Raw genomic sequence first — 18,141 nt, 5'->3', positions numbered from 1 at the left:
TTGATGAGGGAGTTGTGCGAAGAGGGGAAATTTCATGCGGGGGATGAGTGATGTTGGGGGGGGGGGTGGCCTGTCGGATTGGCTCTGGGTTGCCTCTCCCTCCAAATATATACCGGATATTGATGCTGGGGGGACGCGCATCGTAGTGGAGTGGGGGGGAAGGGGGGCGGCCCGATGGTTGAGATGGGGCGGGAAATGGGGCGGGAAGGTTTGGAGACGTGGTGGCAAAACACACACGCGGATGCGCTCGGGCTCGAGACTGGTGTTTGTGTGGGTATAGCGGGGGGGGGGATGGGGCCAGGGGGAAGGGGGGAGGGGGAAAGGGAGACTCTCACATACGCACACACATACGCACAGACGCACACACACATACACACACTGTGGTACATTTCCACTTCATCAACGACCAAAACGCCCTATATCCTCTGCTTGGTCAACCCTTCTGCTCCACCCTTCTTCCTTTCTGTTGGGCTCTGTAGTGCCCCCCCCCCCCCCTGGAGCACCCCCCCTGCTGGGTAATGGTTCCCGTCTCGCACGCAACCTTTCCCCTTTCTCACCTCCCCTACCTACCTACCTACCTCCTTACCTACCTCCTTACCTTTCCTTACCTACCTACCTACCTACCTACCTGCCTGCCTGCCTGCCTGCCTACCTACCTACCTACCTACCTACCTACCTCCTTACCTACCTCCTTACCTACCTCCTTACCTACCTCCCCCCCCTACTCCACGTGATTCGTCTTTCCCCTACCCTAACCGCCTACCTCAGTCTCGCGCCCGGGCGGAGCGCAAGGCCGCCGAGGCGCGGGCCAAGGAGGGGGGCGCCCACGCGGATATGGAGGGCACTGGGGACCTGGCGGGGGAGGGGGACGGCGGGGAGGGGCAGGAGGCGGCGGCGGCGGCGGGCGGCGATGGCGGCGGCGGAGAGGAGTTGGAGAACCCTGGGGCGGATGAAGGGTCGTTTGGAGCTGGGGATGAGGATGAGGAGGATGGTGAGGGTGAGGAGGGTGAGTACAATCGAAGTGGGGGCTGCGAGGGCTCCGGGAGGTGGGGTTCGCAATGTGAGCACATGCACATGCACATGCACATATATACAGACACACCATGTTCACACGTCGGCAATAGTATCATCGCAGAAACGTGAAAATGTTCGAATGGATGGATACCGATGTACCGCCCTTGTACGGCGCCCTTCCTGTTCTGTCCACCTGTATGTATGTATGTACGTATGTTTGTATGCATGCACACATACATACATGCAGAGACAGGAGGGTAGGAATATACATACATACATACATATAGCGTACAAATGTAAATACCGCTGTCGTAGCTGATAGATAGTGCAGGCACGTGCATTTTTCCCGCTCCGCCGTGCATGTGTTTACCATCTTTCTAAATGTATCTGTACTGCTGTACGGCACCCGTACGGCTTGTGGGAATGATCCGTGTGCCGTACAGAGGACAAACCCATTCAACGGGATGCCGCGGCGGCCATCACGGCGGACCAGCTGGCGGCGGCAGCCGCCACTGGCGGCGGCGGTGCCGGTGGCGGCGGCGGTGCCGGTGGCAGTGGCGTCTCCGCCGCCGCCGCCGCCCCCCCTGCCGCCACTCCTGCTGCTGCCGCATCCGCACCCACGCCCACCAAACGCAAGACCGCACCCGGCGGCGGCGGCGGCGGCGGCAAAACCGGCAAGCGCGCTAAAGCATAAGCGGTTGTTAGTCCAGATGACGGACGGCGCAGAGTGTGTTGGTCCTTAGGAATACCGCGCTGGCTCTCGCCCCCTGGGGTTCCTTTCGGCGACGGAATTACACACACACACACTCTACTTAGTGTGACTTTCTTCTTCAACTTGTAAGGTGTACTTCTCCCGCGGCTCAGCTCGATTCTTACATACATACATACATACCAGACCAGACCCACGACAAACCCAAAGGAGCGCTGTGGTGGAGCGTGTGGGGTATGTGGGTGCTTTTCAACTGATTGGAGCACTGCGGGGGGGGGGGAGAGGGGGGATTGATGTGTGGGGCGGGTATATATGCGTGTGCGTGCACGGCGCGCAGTGTGTATTTTTTCACATATTATTCGTGTTTTTGAAATTGGGCTAGCTTGTGTTCGTCAAGCGGTCCCCAGCTGCACGAATAGCGCTGGGGGGGGAGAGTGAGGAGGAGGGAGGAGGGGGAAGGGGAGGGGGAGGGGAGGAGGGGGACGGGGAGGGGGAGGGGGAGGGAAAGAGTGAAGCAGGCGCTAGTAGCGCGGGTAGACCGGGAGGCGAGCTGGGGGGGGAGGAAAGACCCCACGATGGCGGCACGTTGGACGAAAATGGTTTTCTCCTAGCCGTGCGTATGTATGTATGTACGTACGTATATATGTTGATATTAACATCCTGTGGGGGCCCTATGCTCCCAGGAGGTCAGGAAGGCGGTCGAGACGAACTCGGGTTTGTCTTAGGGCTGGGTGAGCCGGGGTCGTCTTCCTACTGCTCTCATGTCGCCTTTTTTACTGTATTTGTTAGCAGCAAGCTGGAGCCTCCATGACGGGAAGGCAGGCAGGCAGGTATGTGTGTGCGTGTGTGTATAGGGGGGAGAGGAGGAGGATAGAGAACGAGAGGGAACTTGGGGGGAAGAGAGAGAGGTTGCTCTCCTCACGTGCCCTAGCGCCGCCCCGGGTTTACCTGGCTATGAGGCTAGGTGAGGGCAGTCCAGGTTTGTGTCAGGTTGGGTCGGATTTGGTTAGCTTAGCAGGGAAAGCTGGCGACGGCTTTCATCACGCCGCTTCTCCCAGCAATCTAACGTAAGGAGGGCGGTGGCGATGCCTTGATACGTGGCCTGCCGATGATGCACTTGGCTGCCCAAGTGTGTGTGTACGCTTCGTGTGGCGCCGGTACGGCCTGAGTGTGAAGAGAGGCTCCGGGTGAAGAGAGTGTCCTGGGCTTGGGTGCAAAACTGAAATGAGCCGCGAGGCGTAAGGGTTGGAGATTGTGTGCGTATATATATATATGTGTGTGTGTGTGTTTATGTGATGTGGGTTCGTTATCCTGGAGCAGTTCAGTCCCTCCCACACGTGGGTCAGTCTGTCTGTCTGCCCGTCACGTGTCGCCGCGCTCTGGAGAAATTCGTCGTGTGTGCGGTATGGTGTATGAGGATCGTGCGTGACGGTGTTGGTGATGATGATGGCTGTTGTCTCATGCACTTGACTGCCAACACCGCAGAGTACAGGTGCACACACACACATACACACTTCAGACTGCCACCACCGGTGTTATGTGCTGCAACCTGGTCCTCTTTTGGCAGGTTCTACCTTATATCTATGTGTTCACGGCCACAGACGGCTCCCCAGGACAGGATAGGAGTTATCCTGGGTTCGCTGGTCACTCCTCTTGTCGCTTGTAGATCCAAGTACCGTAATTACGCCGTACACACATCATTGCGTACCGATGTGCAGGGAAGTTTTATATCCCCGCTGGCCTTCCCGCTTCACAAGCAAGGTCCGCCTCTGGCTGCTTTGGAAAAGCTGTATGATACTAATGCAAAGCCACAGCAGTGAAAATAGTTCGTGCTTGCCGTAGTCCTTGCCCCTTAAAGCAAGGGAGGCAGACGTTGCCAACCGTGGTTTAGCCGCATGCATTCATGTATGTACTCACAAACAGACGCCCCAAAATAAACCAAACACGGTTTTGCGGAAACGCATGCAGCTTGCAGTTCTTATGTGTACGCAAATTTGAATCATACACACGCACCCTTTCCCAGGTCCTCTGCTAGCCTATGGAGGCCATTAGTCAACCCTGGTGGGCAAAAGTGGTGGCCAAAAACATACATACACACATATCCATACACATGCCGTTTGCTGTTCAGGCCTTCCCGTGCTTGGCATGAGTACACATTTACAAATGGGTTTCCCGCTCTTTTGGAATCCCCTACCCACATCCCCTACCCACATCACCCATATGGTAAAGGGGAAACGGGGCGCCCCATCGCCTGTTCCTTGGCCTTTGGGATTGCGGGTGGGTTGTCAAACTCCAGGCGCTGTTTTTCTGTGCCTGACTTGCACCCCGCCCGGCATGTTGCGGCGCACACAGTGCCCTAAGTAAGACCGACCCAGATCAAATCCGACCAGCAGCAGCGGGCCAACGAGAGATACCCGCAGGGCACCTGCCTGCCTGGCCTACACAAGCAGATGCATTAAGACATTCCAGCGATTCCGGTGGCAATGGTTTGACCAGGCACGTGCCTCCTGCAGCGCTGCTGGGCTCTTAGCGCCCTCGACGGCGCCCAAGCTTAGGGGACCCTTGGAGGCAGGCGGCCTCTCCCATTCACGTGAGATGCTGTATCCTGGTTCGCTGCAAAGCTCCCTGCTCCTCCTCTATTGCTGCGCTTGCTGTTGTTGTTGTTGTTGTTGCTGTGCATGAACGGAATTAGGAAGGTGTGCGCGCAGCTGCTGGCCCACGGAGTCGTCAAGGCTATCATCGTCCCATGACTTGTCCCAAAGCTCCTTCCTCTTAAGGTCCTCCTGTGCAGGGGATAAGAACTGGTCAGAAAAAGGGATGGTTCTAACTAACGGGTCGGCTTTCAAGAGGCAATATGAACAGCGCACACCAGGCTAGGCTCCCAGTCCTCATGTTGAAACTCCTCGAACTCGTCATCCTCCTCCAGGGCAACGGTACCTTTCTTAGCCGGGTCCGCCATCTCTAACGCCCGGGTTGCCTGCCCAGGCAGATCAGAGGATGATTAAAACGCAATATTAAACAGGTATCTTCTGTCTTATTGAAATAGAATATGCCAGGCACGAAGCTTCAGACAAATGGTTTTGGCGGTGAAAATGTCGACAAATTTTCGTGTCCGACTTCCTAATTGTGCGATTTTGCTGGTTTTGTGATATTTGAAATTATGTTATCATGCCTTAGGTTTTCTGGCCCCCCCCAAGGAACATGCCGACGTGTGCTCGTACCTGTACTCCTCCGTACCGGCAGACCTTTGTGCATGCATTGCGCCGAAGTGTTGGTTGTCTTAATGAATCCTGGTTGAGTTTACCTTTCCTTTCATCCACTACCTCTTTTTGTTGATCTTGCGGTCCATAAGCCTCCTGGCTTGTCTGTAGTAGTGCTCGCGGATTGAGGGGCTACAAGATGGGTATTTCGAACTGATTGCGTAAATCCTGCTGTTTCCTGTGCGCGAGGCGTTGTATCATTGGAAGCACTCAGACATTTCGCTTATTTGTTGGTGCCTTTGTTGGAACTCGAAAGGTCCAGAACTGGGAACAAAACCCACTGGGCCTTTTGAGCTCCTTCTCGCAATCAGTCGCTAAGGCGAGATGCCCGTCTGGCAGCCCACGAGCACCACCCCGCTTCGTGCCTCCCATGTAGTCCTCCCCGGCTCCTCGCCTTCCACGGAAGGTAGGGCATCCTGTAGCCTGTGGTCCACGATGCAGGTGGACGCAACACACAGAACATCGCCAGACCACAGACTCATGAAACCGCCTTGCATGTGCAAATCCCTGCGCCTTGCGTTTGGCTACATCAAACGTTGAACACGGCAACACCTACACAGCAGCCGTCGAGCGCCTAGCGGAGAGGAAAGGCGCTTACTCTATGCACCACCGTTTGGTGTTAGGCACTCTCCGGTGGTCCGGTGGTCTCCTGCCCAATCCGCTCGCTCTCTGTCTCTTAGCGTCCCTCTGCCTCGGCCTCGTGCGCATGTTGGTGGCATTTGTATGTATCTCTTGTAGAGGGGCCGGACATCAGGCGACATCCTGTCAGCTGACTGGGTAGGTCAGCCGTTGACAACAAATCAATTCATTCCACGCAAAAGCTTGCAATGCTCTGAAGGTTGGAAGGAACCGGAGCACACAAACTACAAGGCGATTGCTGTGGTGTCGCATGGTTGATTGACTCCTTCGGAAGCCTGCGTCGGAGCCTTTGGATGCTCGTCCATGTCATTGATCGTCCCAATCCTGACTTATGCCGCGTTGCGTTGGGTGTCACACACAGCCATGCACGACCGTCAAACTCACCTGGACGCAGCTGACATCTTTGTTTGAAGTATATAATATATAGAGAGAGGCGCGGAAGTTATGTTGCGGATATTGTCAACACCTTGCCTGGCGGCGAGCCAGTACCCCAGCCTATAGGGGTCAAGCTGCCCAGGATGCACGGCGGATACACACAGTACTCAAATTTAAGCCGCGCCTACATCTGGTTTGTTGCAGGCAGAACGCGGCTCGGTGTTGTTCATGGCCCACCATTGGGCTCTGTGAGGGAACCTCATCGGAACGTCACTGTTGAACTTTATAAAAAAATTTTAACAGCATGTTATCATGCAAGTTTCCTCAGATTCCACATTTTCATCTGATTTCCGTAAGGGAATGGGAGAATGTGCGGGGCTTCAGTAATACAGCGCCATGCGCAACCTGAAGATTCATCAAGGAGATGGAAGTCACCAATACAAGGGATAACAACACGGCTCAACCTTCTTTTTCCGTTGTGTTGCGAATTGGACTATCACTAGCTATCTTGTAGGTTGGTAACCTCGTCATCGCCTACCCATCCACGACTCCGTAACTTGATTGGCGACGACTAGGGAACAAACTCCCTGACCGTAAGCTATGGCACTACGTCGCATAGAAAACACTGTCATATTTCCCAATCTGGAATACCTCAACTGATATCGACATGCCAAAGCGCTAGCTATGGGAATTAAGAGCGTGATGGCGCCGCCCTTCTGCGCCATACACTTACCGAATTACTGTTGCAACTTAAAGAGGATTACTTGAGGAAATTTCCGGTTGCCATGGCCAGACCGGTAGCTGTAGGAAAACATAATTGGATCTGAGTTGCAGCAGAGGAAGCGGTTTCCGCTGGTTGATTTCTTTTTGATGACTTACATTGGTGCTTACTGGAGCACTGTGCACCTACGTTGCACGCAGCGGGCGCCCCGCGTTTATGCCCCATGCGAGCCTTCGCCAAGTTGCAAACTAGTTTTTTGCTTCGTATTACTATTATGTCAAATATTGAATCAAGCGAAAGGCGAAAACGGACAGCCGCTGTATAACAAAGGCATGCAACACGATGGCCATGCGCACGAGGCAAACGCGCCACACCTGCACGGCGAGGGCGATGCGCACAAGATGCTCAAAGGATATGATGACCTTCCTTCATCAACCTCCGCGCTTTTGCAACCTTTGCTCAACTCCGGTCGCCATGCTGATGACATCTCTAGCCAAAAACGGGCCCTCGCTTCCGCTTCTGGCAGCAGCGCAACGAACAATTCCGTGGAAGAGAGCAGCAGCTATGAACCCACTCTGGAAATCAGGCGCCCCTCATCAGGTGGAGGCCTCCACAGTGACGGAGATGATGGCGGCAGCAGCGGCGACGGTGGACCATTAGCCGAGGGCACTGCCACCACCGCCACGAGCAACAACAGTAGCAGCAGTAGCAGCAGCAGCGCGCTGTCCCCGCCGTCGCCGCCGCCTCGGCTGTATGTCCCGCAGTTCGACCCTCACACTCACCAGCAGCTAGTTTGCAGCTATGACCGAGTCACAGCTCCGGAACCCGCTATCGGCTGTGGACCAAACAGAGTGGAGGTCGAATTCCAAGCTCTGATCGTGGGGGGAAGGGGGGAAGCTGGGGGGGGTTTGTCGGCGCCGCCGCCACCAGCCGCCAGCGACAACGACAATGACGGGGGCGGGGGCGGCGGCGGCGGCAGCGGCGGCGGCGGCGGCGGATCAACACCTCCGGCGGCGGCTGACGTCCCTTTGCGCATGGTAAGCGGAACCACAGATGGTAGTTGTACGGATGGTAGTTGTACAAATGGTAGTTGTACGGATGGTAGTCCTTGTTATGCCCCAATGTTATTATGCCTCCACCCCACGGCCTGGGTGAGTCTAACTTCGCCGCCTCACTTACCGTGTGTGTGTGTGAATGTATTATGTATTTATGTATGTTTGTTTGTGTCTGTGTGGTGTATCGTGGCGTATTCGACGACCCTGGTTTCCCCGAACCCCGAACCCGCAGTGCGCCGCCCCCGCGGCCTACAGCTCCGAAACCCGCACCCTCAACTGGGCATTATGCTGGCTGCCGGGGGACCCGCCGGATGAAGTACTGGCGGCGGCGGCGGCGGCGGCGCTCGCCGTCGAGAACCCGCTGAACAGCGCAAACGGTACTTTTGGCAGTAGCGGTAGCAGCACCGGCAGCGGCAACGGCAGTAGCAGTAGCAGCAGCGGTGGAAAAACGTACGGCGATGTGGTTCTCCGGGTTACGTTGCCCCGGATGACGTTGTACGGGATCTCGTCCATGGCACCCGGAAACTACAGCCTCGCAGTCGGCGGCGCTGACGCAGTTGGAATTGTCGTACATCCCGCGGCGGGGACTGCGGTGGCCGGCGACGGAGGCGCCGGGGCGGCGGCGGTAGCAGCCGTCAGAGCTCCGGACGTTGGCAGCGCCGCAACAATCGTACTTTCTGATGCCGTACCGACGGCGCCGCCGCCAACGACATCCATACCCGTCGGCGGCGCCGCGGCGCTGACGCTCTGGTTTGAGTTTCGAGCATGCGCCACCGCCGACACTGGCACAGCCACTGCCGCTACGGCCATCACTGCTACAGCCCCCGGCAATAGCAGCACGGGAAGTACGAGCAACAATGGCAACGATGTCGGTAACGGTAACGGCAAATTAAACGGAACCGACAACGGTAGCAGCAATAACGGAATCAGCGTCAATAACGGAACCAGCAACACCACTGGAAATAGGCTAAAAGGGCAGGGAAGCGATGGCATCGGCAACAGTATTGCAACCACGACAACCTACAACAGCAGCACACGCGGTACCAGCAAAACTGGCGCGGCAATGCGGGTCTTAACCGCTAACGGTCTAACTGCCTCACGTGTTCTATCTCTAACCCTCTGGGGCCCCAAGGCCGATCCGCAACCGGCGTCGACAACGTGCAAATGCGCCGCTGCCACCGCCGCCGCCGCCGCCGGTGATGGCGACGGCGGCGGCGGCGGCGGCTGCGCCGCCGGTCTCGTGCCCTTGATTGCCACGATCGTTCCTCTACAGAACGCCGTGAGCAGTACAACCGCCAGCGACAGTAACAGAAACGACGGTCCTGCTACGTTTTCCAGGGCCAATGTTACATTGTGGCCCAGCGGCAGCTACGGCAGTAGTGACGGTGGCGGAGGTGAACCGGCGCCGTTTGTAAGATGCGTGAAGCCCCCGCTGTACGACAAGTTTAGTCGCCGATTCGTCTTCTCAGCTTGCTGGCGATATGCCTGCTTGCCAGCGGCGCTTACTCGGCGGCCGTACGAACTTATGCTGGGCCCGGTGTCGTACACGGCGGCGGTGACGCCGTTGCCAGCCGGCAGATACCGTATGACCACGTCGCTGCCGTACGGTGTTGGCATGTCGTACGAGTACACGACGGCGGTAGGCGGTCCTTGGACGACAGTAACCGCCAACCGCTCCGATGGCGGCGGCGGGCTCGTAGTGAATTTGCCGTACTTGGGAGCGGGGCAGATGAGAATTCGGATTCAAATTCCCTTCGACGGCAACGTTGACGACGGCGGTGGTGAGTTGAGTCTGTGGTTCCTAGGCTCTACTTGATTGCCCTTGCCTGTCTGTTTGCCGTACACTCATCTACTCCCCACGGGGACCTTTTCGACGCCGTCGGATCGCCTGTACGAAAATTCCCACTGCCGCCGCCGCCGCCGCCGCCGCCATTGTGATGTTCCGCCGCCTCAGGGTCCCTGGAACTCAAGCTGATCTCCTCCGCCACCAGTTTTGGATCCAGTTCTGGATCCGGTTCTGGATCCAGTTCTGGATCCAGTTCTGGATCCGGGACGGAACCAAACGGCGGCGGCAGTAGCAGCAGCAGCAACAGTAGCGACAAGTACGGCACCGACGGAAGCAGCAACAGCACCACCGGCGGCGGCGGTGGGGTGGTTTTGGCACAGCCTGACGGCACCGCCACGACGTTGCCGCCGCTGCCCAGCGCCGCCACCGCCGCCAATGCCACGCTGGTGGTGGTTTCGAAGCTTTGGCTGCCCCGCCGCGTGAGGGTTGCTGGCGGCGGCGGCGGCGGCAGCGGCGTGAGTACGGTTTCGGAGCTGGGGGAAATAATTCGCCGTGGGATCGAGGATGCTGACGCGGCTGCCACCGCCGCCGCCGCCACCGCCAGCCCTTATAGCCAGGTTTGTTGACACGGCCCTGACTATCATTTATAAAAAGATTAGTTTATTCGTTATCACTGCATGAGCAGCATCGGCCTAGTAGTGTCATTACACACACACCACCCACTCACCAAGTCGCTCATGTCTTTACTTCCCAGGGCAACGTATCCGCCTCCGTGGCGCTGGTGGGATTCCGCCTTACGATGCCGATACAGTTTAAAGACGTCCCGGGGGTTCCAGATTGTAGTGATGAATCGCTGGCGGAGCTTCGCGCCGCCGCCGCCGCCGCGGCGGCGGCGGCGGCGGCGACGGCAATGACTCCGTCGGGCAACGACAGCAGTACGACGGCGGTGACGCTGCTGTCCGTGGGCTGCTCGTTTGTTGCTAGCCGCCGCCGCCACCACCACCGGCGGCGGCTACAGCAGCTACAGCAGCAGGAGGTACGACGTCCAGAAAAGTTGGTTTCTGTTTTTGTTTTTATTCCTCTCTGAAAATTGCTGCTCTCATAATAATGCAGTACACCAGTACGGCACACCACCCTAACCCCGGAGGGCTCCAGGTTACACCTTTACAGGGCTACGAAGCTCCGGAAGCGAGTGTAATAATAAAAATAAAATAATAATAATAATAATAATAATAATAATAATAATAATAATAAATATATAATAAATAATACTAATAATAATAAAAATAAATAATACTAATAATGATAACATTACACACTCACACATATGCACGTATCCGCATGGTCCTCAGCTAAAACTTATTTCAGGCCGTCAAAATAATTAATTATTTCAGTCTGTCACTGTCTTTTAGCTAAAGTCTTCCTGCCCCTCCCGCAGACACTTCATGTCGTAATTCCCTCTCCCCGCGTGTCGCGTACGGCAGACTTGTACAGCGCATGTCAACACCCCCGTCTCCGTCGACACGCCTGTGCTGGACCTGGACGCCTTTATCTCGTCCAGTACGGCATCTTTGTCGTACATGTACGGCGGCGCCTCATGCCTTCTAGATCCAACATCAGCGGACATCGACGTGACGTCCAAGCTGACAGTCTCTGTGTCGATGCCCGCCGCCAGGGTGGCGATGGCATCATCGGCGACGGCGACGGCCGACGGCGGCGGCGCCGATGCGTCAGCCTCGGCGTCGGCCTGTACGGCAGGCGCGCAGGTGCTGGCGTCGTCGCTTGGTCTTAGCGATGGCGAGGTACGGCAAATTGGGAGAAGTTCAGACGGATAACGAGCCAGATGGCCAGATGGAGGTGATGGTGGAGGTGGCACACACACCACACACTGCCCCCGACGGACATATGCGAACCAGCGGCAGTGCGTTCTGCCGCCGGGGTAGTGCAGGTGCCGCAGCGGGAGCTTCCCCTGTCCCTGGCAGCTGCCTGTCTGCCTGTCTGTCTGTCTGCCTGCCCGTGTGTGTGTCTGTCCGTGTGTGTATGCGAATGCTTGGCCGAGCTGATTAACGGCGGCATTGCGCCTTACGCCCTATTTTCGGATATGGATGCGTTTTGATGGCGAAGTACGACAATGGTGGCAATGGTGACGATGCTCACACAGGTGATGGTGGTGGGCTGCCAGCTGTCAGCGGAGGCGCCACCGAGTGCCGTACCGCAGTCAGGCCGCCAGGGAGCCAGCCCGCCGCCCGGCAGTAATAGCAGCGGTGGCGGCGGCGGCAGCAGCGGCAGTAGCGCTAATATTAGTAGGCATGGGAGCAAGGCCAACGGAGCGGCCATCGTTGCCGTCGCCGTCAGCGTCGCCGCCGTCGCCGCTGTGGCGGCGGCGGTTCTTCTGGGAGTGGCACTTGTACGGAAGCGGCGCCGCCAGAACCGCAGCGCGCGTTTCATTAGTTCCTCGGAAGCCACGACAGGAAGGGGCGAACGAGCCTTCGACAACATTTCTTCGACGCCATTCTTCACGAATGATGCGATGAAAGCGAAGACCGAAGACATCGCGCAGTTCAGTCGAGTGGCGGCGGCGCCGCTGCCGCCGCCGCCGCCGCCGCCGGCGATGCGAGCCGCTCTTGGAGAGGCCATCAGAGGGCCAGAGGGTCGATGTGGCACTAGCGGCGCTATGATGCCAAGCTCTTCCAAGAGCCTCGTGTCGTACAGGATACGGGCATGCTCGTCGACGTACGGCAGCGGGGCCGCCTTGGGCAGGGCTGTCAGCGGCAGTGGCGCGGCAGGCGGCATGGGCGCTGAGGGGTCGGGGGGGGATAGATGGACGGCATCACCGCCGGCGGCATCGGCGGCATCGGCATCGGCGGCGGCGGCATCACCGCGGTGCAACACGTACAGCAGCGGCGACGGCGGCGGAGCTGGTGCAGGCGCCGAGGTCGGCGGCGGGACCCCCTGGTCTCCGGAACAGATTGTACGACGGCGCGGAGCGTTCCATTGGGGCCACGTTAATCAGCCGGGTTGTACGAATGGCAGTGATGATGGCCTTGGCGGTGCTGCCGCCGCCGCCCCCGCCGTTGGGGATATGGTATGCTGTACGTTGGGCGACGCCGCCGTACAGGGAACCTCAGACCGCGGCTCCGTTGCCCGATCCTCATCCTCACGTAGGGCCTCTGGCGGCGCCGACGGCGGCGGCGGCGGTAGTGCCGCTGGTGGTTGGTACGACCTTTTCGGTTTGGACGAAGCGATGGCCGTCGGGGGTAGCGACTTTAGCATAAGGTGCGTTGCCGCCGTGCCGTACGGTCCGGCGGCGCGACGGCGGAGCAGTGGTGACAGTGCACACGTCCTGCGCCGCAGCAATGCCGGCAACCTGCCGCTGGAGTTCTTCCCGCCGCCGCCATCGTCATACGACAGCTGTGGCGACAGAGCCGTCGGAGGTGCCCCTCGCCTTGTCGGTCAACAACAAACATCAGCGAAAGATCTGTATCCAGGGCAACGGCAACGGCTCACCGCGCCAGCCGGCGCCGTCGCGACGGCGGTAGCGGTGGCGTCGACGCCGCCACCGCCGCCGCCATTCTCGCCCAGGTCTTCGACGCCGGCTCTTCCGCAACTGCACCTCCGATTTGCGCTTCCCGGAATGGATTGGTACGGCGTCCGAGATAACACGCCGTGCGACGCAGAACAGATTGGTGGTCGCGGCAGCGGCGGCGGCGGCGACGGCGGCGATGGTCCAGGGGATTTACCCGCCACGAACGACGGCGGCGAGGAGGGAGATCTGCTCCGAGTGCAGTCGAGACGGCCGGCGTTTCTAGATGGTACGGGAGGAACCCTCGCCGCCGCCGTCGCAGCGACGGTAAGATCGTCCTGCAGCGGCAGTGGCGGCGGCGGCGGCAGCAGCGGCGGTACGACATCACGCTCGACAGGCTGCCCTAGGGAGCTATCCACACGTGTTGAGCCGCGCCGCGGCGGCTTCATCCACCGGAACTCCGTCGCGCCGTACACGGGCCACCAGCCGTCGTTCACATCGTACATTCGTAATCGGAATTGCGCCTGTTCCGCGACTGAGGCCATTGGTGGCGGCGGCGGCGGCGGCGGCGCTTGCTTCGAGGCCTGGTCGCCCTCTTCGATGTCACCTCTCAATAGCCCCTTACGCGGCGCGGTTGCTGGGGAGATATGTACGACACTGGCGGGAGTCATAGGCGATCGCCGCCGCAGCAGTGGGTACGAAGGCTTTGGCGGCGGCAGCGGCAGCAGCAGCGCCGCCGCCAACGCCGCAGCGGCCAGTGACAGGATGAGGAGCGCCGCCGGCGCCAAGACCGACGCCTCGGACGACGAACAGGACGCAAGTACGGTCCGTACAACGGCCGAGCTGCCGCTGGCTCCACCGCCGTCCCCGTCGGCGGCGGAGATGGCGCCTCAATGGATGGGCGGACTGTCGCGGCGGGCCAGGCCCAGTCCCGTACGGCACTCAGCCGACGGCGAGTGTGCCGCGCGGTCAGCCTGTGTTCCTCCGCCGGCGGCGGTGGCGGCGGTGCCGGCTGGCGACGGCGGCGCAGCGGCACCCGACGTCGCAGCATCTGCCACCGTCGCAGCCGGTGCGTCTGCGGTTCCTCCAAACCTGGATCCGAATTCCGATAGCGTAAAATACAATGTACGGCAGCCGCCGTACGTGCAGCCGTCAGGCACCCTGGATTCGAACTTAAAAATATCGGGTCCTGCAGCGCCGCGCAGCGGCAGCGGCGACGACGACGCTGTCCAAGATTCTGCGGATGCCGGCGGCGGCAATGACGACGCAGTACAGCACGGTTACGACAGCGGCGGCGGCGGCAGACGGCCTGCAGCGACCCAGCCAGCATCTCCTCGCCCGTTGACAGGCCTGTCGATAAGCCGCGGCGTAGGCCTGGCGTATTGCACAGCGCCGGCGGCGCCGCTCCACGACAGCAGCAGCGGCAGTAACTCGCCGTACTCCCACAACAGCACGAATGGGAGCGGCCCGAATGGCTATGTTGGCAGCGGCGGCGGCGGCGGCGGGGGGCGACGGAGGGTGGAGGAGCTGTCACCCGCCTTTGGCCCGTCACCGGCGATGCGCGCGCGGCAGTTAGTCAGACGATCCTCGTCTTGCGGCTCATCCGACGGTGCCGTACCGTACGGCATGGGGGGATTGGTGGATCCGTACGTGGAGGCTAATGCGGGAAGCGGCGCAGCACGGCTCGCGATGATGAAGCGGTTGGCGGTTGGCCCTCCGCGACCCGCCTGGGGCCTTGTGCACGTAAGCACGTGGCGGATGGAAGAGGAAGAGTCTGAACTCTTTAGGTTGTACGTGCCGTACGGCTGGGGCTGGTTTGGGTTTTTGTCCCCCCTGGTTCATCGGCCGGTATTTCCCCACCCTCCGCACTCACCCCCTCACTCACCCCCCACTCGCCCAACCTCCTGCTTCCAAAACCCCAAATGCTGCTTTCGTCACTTTTGTTGCCTCGTCCAGGCTGGTGTCGCGCCAATGAAGCGCAGCATCGCATCCGTTCAGTATGTCAAGAGCCTCAACCAGGCTGAGGCATCTGGCGCGGCTGCGGCACTTGCGGCGCCGCCCTCAGCTGCCGTGATGGCGGCGGCGGCGGCGGCGGCTGGTGGTGGTTGTTGTGGTGGTCGTCACAGTTCCGTACCTGGGCGGCTCTTCCTGAGCGGCAGCAGCTCCCCGGGGGGTGACGGAGAGGGGTCATCGCGAGCTTCGTCAGAGACCTCGGTTCCCTTTCTCCGGCTCGTGGTGTAGAAATGACCCATGGGCCGAATGCGGCGAGGAAGAAAATGACCCGCGGGTCAGTCGGTTATTAAAGCCAGACCCATGATGTCCCAACGGGAGGCCAATGGATCTATTTACATGTACAAATATAAGAGGAGAGAGAGAGAGAGAGAGAGAGAGAGAGAGAGGGGGAGGGAGAGAGGGGGGGGGAGGGAGCGAGGGAGCGACAGCCAAACCAAAACCACAAATCTCTCCGTTTTGTGGAGTTCGTTTGGTCGTGTGTATATGGTAGAGTAGAGAGCTGCGCATGAGGGTTTTCCACCCTTTACATGCACACAGACCGACATACACACAAACCCAAATTAATACCGGCAGGCGTCTCTTAAGTGTTGCAATTCTCCGTCGTTGCCAAAACAGGCGACACACATACACACAGATATGAGGATAATATAAGGTTGCTGACTCCTGACTCCGATCCACGAGTGTATAAAAATATAGGTGCTTCGATATTACGGCTGCAGGCGCTGCGGGCCGACGATTGAGCCTACGAGCCGTACGAGCCAGTGAGTAGTGGCAAGATGCTACGCTCGCTCATGTTACGCCGTATTGACAACGGCATCCTTATATGGCACGATTTGTGTTCGCGCACTTTCATTTTAGGGTGTGACACTCATTTTGTTTGTTTCCTATCCGTCTTGTTGGTGCATTTCCCACACGATCGTACATTGCCGTACACAGACCTGCCTTTGTGTCACCTCTGCTATCCGCCTCTACTCCTCTGTTTCCTCTTTTTGTGCAAATGCTGTTGACATGACACCATTTTATTCGTATACGCGCACACATTGTTTACAAACGGCAACTTGACACCTTTGGTGTCATTGCGCAAAGTCACTGCAGCGCAATGGTGCTGTGTTTTTATTTTGCACGGCGTTGTACTGCAACATGGATCTGGTGTGCTGGGGAGAGTGGGGTGGAAAGGGGGAGAGCGAGAGAGTGAGGGATGTTGCTGATGTTGGTGAGAAGTATGTGATTATTAATTATTTAGTTTTCTTAATTCACATGTCCGTACCCGCTGGTGGTGGCTGGAGGGACGCGGGTTGGTGCCATAGTAGTGTGTTGGATGATGCCATTTATTTCAGCGCCGTCCCCTCTTCGCCGTTCCCGGCTTCCGGGTTTAAGAGAACATAAAGGGACGCACAAAGGGGGGAAGCGGCCTCCGGGGGGTTGGGCCCCCGTGGCCGGCGGCCGGCTGCCAGCAGGCCTCGGGACATACATACATACGTACATACATAAGGCAGGTGGCTGGCAGGGGTTAAGGCCTTAGGACTTCTGCTCCCGGAGTGTCCGGTTTCATATCCGCCTGCCGGCACCGCGGGTACTTAACAAGTGTTGAAATGGGAGGTGGTCGCCCATCGTACAAACGGCTTAGGACGTGATAATCTCAACTTGCGAGCTGACCAGGAACTAAGTTGAGGCGCCGTTGATCCGCTAGATTTGGTTGGATGCTGGTGGTGAGTTGCCGAACCCAAAGAATACACTCTGAAGTCGGATGGGGTGAATGGATTAGGGGCCCCTCTCGCAGGGGAAAGCAGGGAACTGCCTCGGGAAAGGGGGCCGCTGGTGAAGCTATACCACCCTATAACAACATCATAAGGCCCGCCGGGAAATTGTTGGGAAAATAAAGACATGAAGCTAATTTCATGCACATTAAACGATAATGGTGATGTATGTATGTATGTAATGCCATAGCTACTGCTACTGCTGTCCTGTTGCTGCGGTAGTTCCTGGTGTTGTAACTGGTGCCAGTTGCTATCAAATTGGTGTTATTGGTGTTGATGATAATGATGACGCAGTGTGTTTCGCTTGAGAAGCAGGGTGTTGAGATGAAGCGCGGACTACGACGTGCGGCAGTGCACACATCGCCGGGAGCTGGTGCTCTTTTGCCCCTTCTTAAAGTACTGGTTCAGCAGCAGCATTAGCAGCAGCATTAGCAGCAGCAGATTTAGCACACACGCGTTAAAACGGATTAAAACATATACATGGGTAGTTGTTCCAACCTTCTACTGCTTTCGGAATGACCGGCACGAAATCCGTTTTGCACAATTGTAAATTTCGCTCGCATCTCTCTCACGCTCTCACTTTTCAGCTTACCAGCTAGGGCAGAGGCAGGATCGATAATCGCGACAGAAAAATAACCTAAACCGCCAATTCATGTATGTATGTATGTCTCCCTAATCGCTGCTATTGCTGCGAAACCCGTCGCGATTGCAATCTGTTGCTCTATATCTGTGGCCCCCCCTCAGCAACACAGCTCCTCCTCCCCCCCTCCCCCATATCCTATACAGCCTCCTTGAGAACTACTTCAGTGGGTACTTCGGCCACCTCCCCCGATGTATCTATCAGGGGTCACTAGCATCTGCACCGCGAAGGGTTACGATGCGATGAAAGCCACATAAGGTTGCACCCGTCGTCCACCCGTGCAACCCAACCACCAACTCCCAACCGACCTAACCACCAGGACCAACTGCTCCATCCAACGTCCACTGCACAACACCCCAGAAGATAAAGAGCCCCGCCCTCGTCCCCCGCCGGACGTGGAACGCGGAAGTTGTCATTATCGTCATTATCATCATCATCATTACAACCATCAAACATCAACCACCACAGAACTCAACCGCTGTCAGCGCTAGCGCTAGCGCCCCCATCGACACACCATCCTCGGCTGCAACACGCCCTCTCGAGCCCACTACCGCTATAAACGGTACCCCAACCCACATACAACCCCCCACCCCCCCCAAATTACCCTGCGCGCTGCGGGTGCTGTTTTGCGCCTTTATGATTTTGTACG

The 18,141-nt window shown here is 58.1% G+C and overlaps 2 protein-coding genes across 2 annotated transcripts in view; both read left to right on the top strand.

Annotated features, from left to right (window-relative positions):
• The window catches only part of VOLCADRAFT_115709 (uncharacterized protein), a gene marked incomplete at both ends in the record, with an annotated part of 14,119 nt that extends 12,411 nt beyond the window's left edge, over window positions 1-1,708 (top strand). Inside the window, 2 exons of the mRNA XM_002946091.1 lie at window positions 769-1,006; window positions 1,458-1,708. Of these exons, the coding sequence (XP_002946137.1) occupies window positions 769-1,006; window positions 1,458-1,708 (489 nt within the window). The remainder of the gene's footprint in view (window positions 1-768; window positions 1,007-1,457) is intronic.
• Window positions 1,709-7,050: 5,342 nt separating this feature from the next.
• VOLCADRAFT_86101 (uncharacterized protein) lies at window positions 7,051-15,323 on the top strand (the record flags this gene model as incomplete). The annotated part of the gene is made up of 9 exons (XM_002946090.1): window positions 7,051-7,755; window positions 8,906-9,554; window positions 9,978-10,038; window positions 10,164-10,176; window positions 10,314-10,595; window positions 11,044-11,361; window positions 11,721-12,835; window positions 12,914-14,825; window positions 15,039-15,323. 9 exons carry the CDS (start codon window positions 7,051-7,053, stop codon window positions 15,321-15,323), a joined length of 5,340 nt encoding a protein of 1,779 aa, XP_002946136.1.
• Between the last annotated feature and the right edge of the window lie 2,818 nt (window positions 15,324-18,141).

The sequence above is a fragment of the Volvox carteri genome, assembly GCF_000143455.1.
Source record: "Volvox carteri f. nagariensis unplaced genomic scaffold VOLCAscaffold_1, whole genome shotgun sequence".
Classification (NCBI taxonomy): domain Eukaryota; kingdom Viridiplantae; phylum Chlorophyta; class Chlorophyceae; order Chlamydomonadales; family Volvocaceae; genus Volvox; species Volvox carteri.
The sequence above is the reverse complement of the archived record's forward strand: the minus strand, read 5'-3'. Positions and strand labels throughout refer to the sequence as shown.